The sequence below is a fragment of the Lepisma saccharinum genome, chromosome 20, assembly GCF_977018435.1.
Source record: "Lepisma saccharinum chromosome 20, izLepSacc3.1, whole genome shotgun sequence".
Taxonomy (NCBI): domain Eukaryota; kingdom Metazoa; phylum Arthropoda; class Insecta; order Zygentoma; family Lepismatidae; genus Lepisma; species Lepisma saccharinum.
Genome location: NC_139248.1, coordinates 8,700,141 through 8,708,942, shown reverse-complemented (window position 1 = coordinate 8,708,942; position 8,802 = coordinate 8,700,141). Strand labels below are relative to the sequence as shown.

Below are 8,802 nucleotides of genomic sequence, written 5' to 3'. Positions count from 1 at the left end.
CAAGTTAATACTCATGGATCCCACTGTACAACTTGCTGTTGTATATTATTCAAAGTTTTATACCTTATCTGTGTTTGTGATAATTCTGGGAAACAAAAGTACGCTTCCTTTGATAATTTGAACACTTTCAAGTTATTTGTAAACTATATAGTTACTTTCGTTTTACTTTGATTGTTCCAAGGATATTAATTCTATAGCGTACTTAATTTTTCTTATACTACAAGCTTTTCCCTAGTAGAAATGGCAGCATGAATTTTGTTTTTCTTTATTAAAGGCTCAATTTTCTTCAGTATGCTGTTAAAAAGATTCAACCGACATTCGAAAATTCTTGAAAAACTTGCTGTTGTCGTTAACTAGGCAAGCATACAGGGTAAAACTCACCTTCTGTTTTGCATCTTGCACTAATTAGATGGACCCAAGGCCATTTTTCGTTATTCTATTTCTTTGCCATTTTTCTTCTAACGCCATTGCTTTAACAGCCAAGTCCATAATTGGAAAACTCTTAAGCGTTGAGCTAGAACAATCGGCAGGTGATTTGTGCCAGAAAAATCTGTGTATACTGCCAAGCATACAACACTAGACCAATATGATCATACCTTAACCAGAGCAAAACCTAATCGCTAGTGTCGATACTCCCTGACCGTAAGCAGACTGTAACCTGAGCGTTGTTCGAGTGAAGATGTGCATGAAACCTTAGACTTCCATCTGCAAATAATACTGGCTGTGTGGTCACGGCATTACCTCTGTAGCACCATGGTACTGACTGAAGGTTGTGAATTCTTATAGTTTGCATAGGGACAATTTGCATTAAAGCCAAACATCGCCAGGTGGTACTGACTTACACAAATTTGTTCAGTTGTACACTACTGGGTGATCCTTGAGAGCAAGGTACGACAAAATTCATACCTCAGATATGCATACCCAGAAATCCCCCTGCATACTCATTAAACAACTACATTTTGAAAACTGCAATTCAGGAATTGATTTTGATAGTACAACATAAGTTTTCAGTTTACCTCACATCTTTGTTTTACAAATAATTTTGTATTTTTGGGTTTTCAAAACATTTGTTTTTAGTTAACAATTTTTAAAATTGGTTTCCATTTTGCAGTTTTCAAAATCAACTTTCAGCCTTAATTTTTCAAAACCAGCTTTCATGTTCAGTTTTTAATTTTCAAAACTGTTCTCCATTTTGCAGTTTTCAAAACCACTTTCGAGCTTTCAACATTTCTCAATTTTCAGCCTTCATTTTTCAAACTATTTTCCAGTTTTCAACACTTTTTTTTTTTTTTTTTTTTTTTTTGTTCGAAAACCTCTTTCTGCTTCCAATATCAATTTTGGTTATCCAAATTATTTTTCAACATACCAGTTTCTCTAAAAACTGACTGGAAATGTCTCGTAATCCCAACAGTTCTAGTGACGCCACATCCTGGGAAAAATTGGAAAGCTATAAGAGCTAACAGACTCCAGGTCCATAAAGTCGGAAAATAGCAACAATAAGACTAGACGCATCTTCCGAACTCTGATAAAAAAGACTTGGCCTGGTTGATGCTCAGAAGAGATGCAGTCAAATCTCAAATATGAATTTGTAGATGATGTATTACAAAACACAAGATGCAAAAGGTAAATCGGCAATGAAAATAAAAGCAACACATTTGTTTTAAAGTGTAGTAGTACATTTTTGCAGAATACATCTACAAGGAAACTATATACAATATTTGAGTAAACATTATATATAAAGGAAGACCTATCTATCTAACTTGCAAAGGCTATTTTACAAGGGATCTTCTGTTTTTTTTTTTTGTAATTTTACTTTAAAATCTTTTCTACGTACTCAAGATGACAACACTGAAAATACAGTGGTTTTTAAAGCTATGCCTACATGTTTCAAAAGCCAAAGCTGCCCTCTTCTGGGTTGTTTTGACAACAGCTTGGTCCGAAAATTGCCATTTTTTTTAACCAGGGAGTAATAACAGTGTATATTTCAAGTTATTACAATTAAAACTATTTACTCTTCTTCCGCACAGAATTTTCAAAAAGATCCAGCTTCTAATCCTATATATATTTTACTTTTTTTGTATTCTTTGATTTAAAAGTTTATATGCAAAAAAGTGAATTAAAAAACACGTCACCCCAAAATGAAAAAATTCACCACAGTTCACGATTGAATAAGCATATTACTATGCTAGTACTGTGCCCCTCGTAATCACATTCCATGTCGAAATGCATGGCGTATGCAGAAATTGAAAAAATATAAAGGTTTGATATGTATTGGAATACAGATTTACTAAGCATTCAAATTAAAAACATGGCAGTGATAAATTTTGCCAATTTTTATATATTTTAAAAGGTTTTTCCAAAATTTTCTGTATGCTTAAAAAAAAAAGTCCCTGGTTAAAAGAAAACAAAAACAGTATGGCCTCTATGGATGACAATAACTTAAGAATTTTGACAATAAATGCTTGTGTCCCATTCATGACATGACCCATTTTTTTATTATTTAAAATTACTATAAAAAATATAAAGTTTTCCAAAAATAGTTTTGTTTTTCTTCATTTTTATCAAGTTTACTTACATGAGGACTCCAGGTCTAAAAAATAATTCACAATGGACTCTAACTAATACCTCAGTCAAATTCTAACTCAATATATATATATATAAACTATACATATTTATTCGTTATTATTTATACATATATATCCTCATGCACAAGTACAAACATTGGTTAGCAAATTATTATTCACAACAGTTAATATTATTTCCTTGCTTTATATAAAATTCACACATTTTTAACAAAACAAGTAATTATTCGTTATTACTACTAATGGAAAACTACATTGCATTGTCTTTTTTCACTGTTCTGTAATGATTAATAACATGTTAAAATTAAAAAATGAATTTGTACTTCTATGAATTTTCTATTGCCTTACGTTGTGGAATAGCTTGGACAGGGAAATTTTTATGTTGGAATCTACCTTCGATGCTCAGATGGGATAGGATGGATGCTAATGATTATTTATAGAATGATGGATGACTTATTTGTTAAACCTGCTTCAGAGTCAATAACAGCGGGAAATGTTCCATTCCTGTCTCTCGGACTTTGTAGTGACTTGCTATATAACAATTTTGTTTTCCAGAATAATTTAAGTACATGATTTTGAAACAAAGTCCATATGAAGAATTGATGAAAGTAATGTCACTTATAAATTGTGAACAAAATCAGATTGAAGTAATTTAGAAAAAAAAGAATTATTAAAAATGAAATAACATATAATCTATGCAACATATACAAAGGATAATTGATTTGAAAGTATTGTCCTGACTATATTTCTCAGTTGAATACTGCAGCATATGCAAAAGGGGAACCACGTAGAAATATGCACAAAGCTACTCTACATGATTTAGACCAGAATTTCAGTTGTGTTGTGTGCATTTTGTTCTTTAATATCGCTTCATTTTATCTATTTATGGTTGTTATTACCATGGCTGGCCCTAGGTGGGTATGAGGCCGGGGGCAAATAATATACATGAGCCTGTAACAAAAATTTTTCAGAGGTTTGAAGAAATCACATTTTTGTCCCTTAGTCTGAAGTAGCATCCTCTAGGATTGCAATACAATTAATTTTCCAATTAATAAACAATATGGTTCACGTTATTACTTAAAAACAATACGCTGAACATTTTTAAACCAAGAATTAATGGGACTCGAATAAACGCTTGTTTTCATTTCCAATGTGCCACTGGTACAACGTGCATTATATTTATTTACGAAACCAAGTGTGTTCAATATCAAACTACTATTTTGCCTGTCAAAGTGGCAATTGTTAATCATATCCAATAACATTATCATAATTCTCTCGTTTGCTTCATTGAATTTTAATGCTGTAGTGAATTTTCATTTAAATTTCATATAAAATAATATTTTCACTTCATGATTTTGTTCTATAATTAAACGAATAGATTTTGATAGAAATATTTGAATCTGATTTTAAGGTTTGTTTAGAATTTGCTAATTTTGGATATTTTTAGTAACGAAAAATCAGATTAGTTGCTGAACTGAACGGCATCCTATAAACTTGTAATAAATTATACAAAAATTATTGTTTTTTATCTAGTGTGGGCCTCAGGCAAGTGGCCAAGTTGCTCCTCCCTAGGGCTGGCTTTGATTCTTACAAAACACATCTAAATCCTTTCCGAGTGGAACAAAACCAATTTTCACGCACCCTGATTCCCTGCCTACATTCTACCCTCAGCCATTGCCTCTCTTATTTAACCACTGGACTTGTTCAGTTAACGCACACACATTTGCGTCAAAGGCTGCGAGTAATGCAATCTTTATCCTTCCTCTACAACTATAGCTTCAATGAAATGCAAGTCGCTTCATACAAAAATGTTTGAACCAGCTATTATTGCTATGGAATTCAAAATATAAATATTTTAGCCGTAATCTACAAGTTTCTTTGAGCTTTTAAGTTCACTTTATGCACAGATAGGCTAATCGGAACTGGACCTACGGTTTAAAGTGAAATCTGAACCACTATACAATGTGCCTACGCTGTGTTATAATCTACATGTGTGCACAAAAGTAAATGTGTAAAGTTTTGTTTCCTTTAAACTGGGAAATTGTAAGAACTGGACAAAAATGGCAATTTCTAATTTTTACCATTCCCTGATTAATAATGAGCTTTCCTGGAGCTGCATAGTCATTTGGATCCCACTTTTAAACCATAGGTCCAGTCCGGATTAGCCTATCTGTTCATAAAGTGGACTTCAAAACTCATCACCATGAATTTTCATACTGAGAAAACATGTATAAAATATTAGAGCCATTTTTTTTTAAAAAAAAAAAAGCACATAAATATTGTTATTTGGGCAGGAACAAGTGAAGTGGTACATAATCTAGAATACACTTATATGAACATGCCTCTTACATACAATAGTGTAATTAATGTTTTTTAAAAAATGAACATAATTTCTGCAATGCAGCCACTTATTATTTGTGATTCTGGTAAGGAAAATTGAAAAACAATTATGCATAAAAAGCAGTACTGGAGAATTTGCACATTCTCCAATAATACCGAGTAGGCAGCATGTCAGAATTTGGAATGGCTAAACCCAGATAAAATGTTATCCAGATAATTTTGTCTTGATAATAAGATTATCCAAAATATCTAAATGTGTGCATTTATCCATTTTAAGGCCTCTCTGCATTTGTTTTTATTTGTCATATCCGTATCTTCCATAACGATTCTTAACAAATCTGTTAATTTTCAGTTTACAGGTTCGACACATATTCTTTAATAAATGTTTACCTTTTTCTTTTCCGAAAACAAATCTCTCCATTATGAAGTTCGGTATTTTCATTTTTCTTTAATTTCCGAAACCAGTCTTACCAGGATAACTTACTGAACTTAAAAAATAAAATTGTGATCTGCACACACAGATTACCTGAATATCTGTACTATTTGGATATTCATATTATCTGTTGCATCAGAAACAGACAATTTGAAATCTGGATATCAATTACCTGGATCCTTAGTCAGAATAATGTGCTCGGCATATAAATTTGAAGTCTGCCACAAATGAAACCTTATTTCTAATATTTTCCGTGACAATGATGCCACTCCCATATTCAACCATTTTAAACAGTGAGATTATTATCTGAGTAGAGTTTACAAGAAATAATACCCAGTGAAACATCTGAATTTTACACATCTTTACCTTTTTTTTGTATGCTGCGAGCCTGACGTAACTTCCACAGAAAGGAAAATTCGGTTAAGACGGGAAAAAACTGATAAATCGCAAATTGCACATAGTATTTACAATGACTGAGAAACCGCAAATTTGACACTGGAGTCCTCAGAAATGATGTATTCTACACATCACATTCAGTTTCATACATATAATGTCCCCTTGAACATTGCAATGGATCATGTCAGATTTTCACAATACTCATCAGCTTTTTATACCAAGTTTTCAAACTTTCTGTACAAAGGGGAAAAGCAATTATCCCCTCGTACTCACATAAGATATAGAAAGAAAACGGGAAGAGATTTAATACACATGATCTAGAAAAAAAAATTAATACAACAAAAATAAAAATGTCCAAATTATATTTTTGACATGGCATCAAGCCTGATGGTTAATTTTCCAATATAAAAACTCTGACAATTTTTAGTAATTTTACAAAACTGCTTTGAATTAAATAAAAAATTTAAAATATACCATTTTCATTGTTTTTGCCACACTTGTATGCAAGAACCATGAGGTTTGGTGCCACATCTTTCAAGACCGACATACAGCCTTGCACTAATCCTTTGTACTTGTTTATTACTATAAGAGATTCAGTGAACAAAGTGTCACTGAACAAAAATAAATAGGGAGAAAAAAAAAACTTAAAATGGCTTCCGTGAATATTACATCGAATTCAAGACATTTTCAGCAAACATGTTCATATTTTATAGCCTCTAATCTCTCTAAAAAGCTGATCCCAGTTTTTTTAATTTTCTTCTCTACCAAATAGTGAAGCATTTATCCACCAACATTGGACTCTGCACCATTTTCAAGCACAATGTTCGTCTAACAATTGGCACAGTCTTTCTACAAATTTATTTGTACCTGAATAGTGACAAGATGTTCATTAAAAACAAAAATGCTCTCGTCTTGCCATTTTTTTTCACCTCACAAGATAGTGGTTAAATACTCATAAGGATATTACTCACTTAAATATAATGCATCATCTACATACTTTGTGCACTGCACTAATACTTAAAGCCAAGTACATAGAGACACAAACTCATGCAAGGTTTTTTGTATGTTACAATTCCAGTGTTTGGATAAAATAGGGTTCTAACTGGCCACAAAGTTCTGCCACTGTTCTGTTGCTTGCTTTCTCTATATATTTACAATACATACAGATGCAGTTCGCTTGTATCATGTGAAGGTACTGCAAATTTCTTGTGCATATGATTTTTTTTCTTCATTTAAATAATAAAAGCTCTTCGAGTGAGCAGTTCAATATGCATAGATTAAAAAAAAAGAAAAACTGCATTATTCAAATGTTCGTTTCATTTTTTTTTTGTAAAACTACTTTGGTCATATGAAAACAGAAAAATCTGCTCATTTATTCTTGCGTACGCACAACTCCACTACCGACATAATAAGAGGGTCTTATTTTTTTCTTTTTTCCGCGATACAATTCCATATCGTTCCAGTTTCTTTTTCAGTTCCCTTACCCTTCTTATTTTCGCATTCGTTTTGATTCACTCTTATTCACTTCTTCTGACCTGCACGGTCAAAGTACGCAAACGCTTGATTGACTTGCACTTCAAAAAACTTGAGTTCACTCGAAAAGTGCCAGAATGTCGTCACTTGTACTCGCTGGGTTCCCGCTGCCCGGAGTCCCATTGTTGCCCCCGTTACTGCTGCCCCCGCTGGAGGGGGGAGTTGCAAGGTCTGGTGGATCCAGGTACGACAGCAGCTCCATAGGATCCACTACGTTATCGGGTAATAACTGAAAAGAGAAAAAGATGCATTGGTAGAAGACCTTTATTCTACCACATTTTTCTGCCAAAAATACTGAAACTTATACTTCCATTGTGCTTCTACACTAGTATATTAAATTGTAGTCCATCTACAGCTGTTCGTTAGAGTTTGATATGTTGGAACCAGGCACGTATCAAGAAATAAATTTTAAGGGAGGGAAATAATAATAATAATAATGTTTAAATTAAAATAATTATAATATAGGTACTCAAGTTTTCCGTGAAGCTGTTTTAAGTAATTTTCTATTAATTTCAGTAGCCACTGCGACCATCCTCGTTGAAATTCGTTGTGTCGTTGCTTGGTGCATTTCTGCTGTTTCTTCCTAAATCGCCGCAAGGTGTGCTGTGTGTGTGTCGTCTGCTGTTCACCGGTGTTAATTTCTGCAGTAAGCGAAGCCAAGTGTGGTGTGCCTGACCACTATCTATGTTGAGTTCATGGTTGTAGTGCATGATGGCGTGTGTTTCTTTGATTTTTGTGTTTGCTTTGTATTTGACATGTACTTTTTCGATTTCATGGTTGTAGAATTTGATGTGTTTTGAAAGTCCGGTGGTGGGTTGGGCCATTTTTGCATTTGATAAGTGCTGCTCAATTGTCTCACTGATTGATGGGTCCGATGGATCTGCCGATGTAATGAGCCTTGCACTTGCATTCAGCATCATAGACATCTGGGTTGTTAAAGGGGGGAAGGAAGTATCATTTATGTTTGTTTAGTTGGTCAGCTATTTTGGAGGTTGGTTTGTGTGTTACTTGGATGTGGTAGGATGGTAGAGGAAGGCAAACCACTTAATTTTGTTACTGGGATCTGGTTGTGTTGATGGTGCAGGTTGTCTGACCTGGATTTCAGCTTTGCTGAGTTGACATTCAGTATATCCATGTTTTAGTGCCAGTACCGTGATGGTTGCTATCTCGTCCCTCAGGTCTTCATTCTTCTCTGGAACAGTAGAAGGCTCTACGGTACAAGTTTAGCCATACGTTTGTCTTTTGCTTGGGTGGATGGTTTGATAGTGTGTGGATATATGGGTTACCTGCATCTGGTTTTCTGAAAACTGTGGTTATGAATTTGTTGATCCCGTGGCTGATGGTGAGGTCCAAGAAATTGATTTTGCCCTGCTTTTCATGTTCTATAATGAAGTTTAGTCTGGGGTGGATGAACAGCAGACGACACATACGCAGACATACAGGCAATTTAGGAAGAAAAGCACCAAGCAACGACACAAAGAATTCCAACGAGGATGGTGGCAGTGGCTACCAAAATTA

The 8,802-nt window shown here is 33.8% G+C and overlaps 1 protein-coding gene across 4 annotated transcripts in view; it reads right to left on the bottom strand.

Moving 5' to 3' along the window:
• Positions 1-1,660: 1,660 nt before the first annotated feature.
• The window catches only part of tna (Zinc finger MIZ domain-containing protein tonalli), a 321,122-nt gene continuing 313,980 nt past the window's right edge, over positions 1,661-8,802 (bottom strand). For all 4 annotated transcript variants that reach the window (XM_083142081.1, XM_083142082.1, XM_083142080.1 and 1 more), the window contains one exon: positions 1,661-7,513. In XM_083142081.1, the coding sequence (XP_082998207.1) occupies positions 7,343-7,513 (171 nt within the window). In that variant the 3' untranslated portion in view covers positions 1,661-7,342. The remainder of the gene's footprint in view (positions 7,514-8,802) is intronic.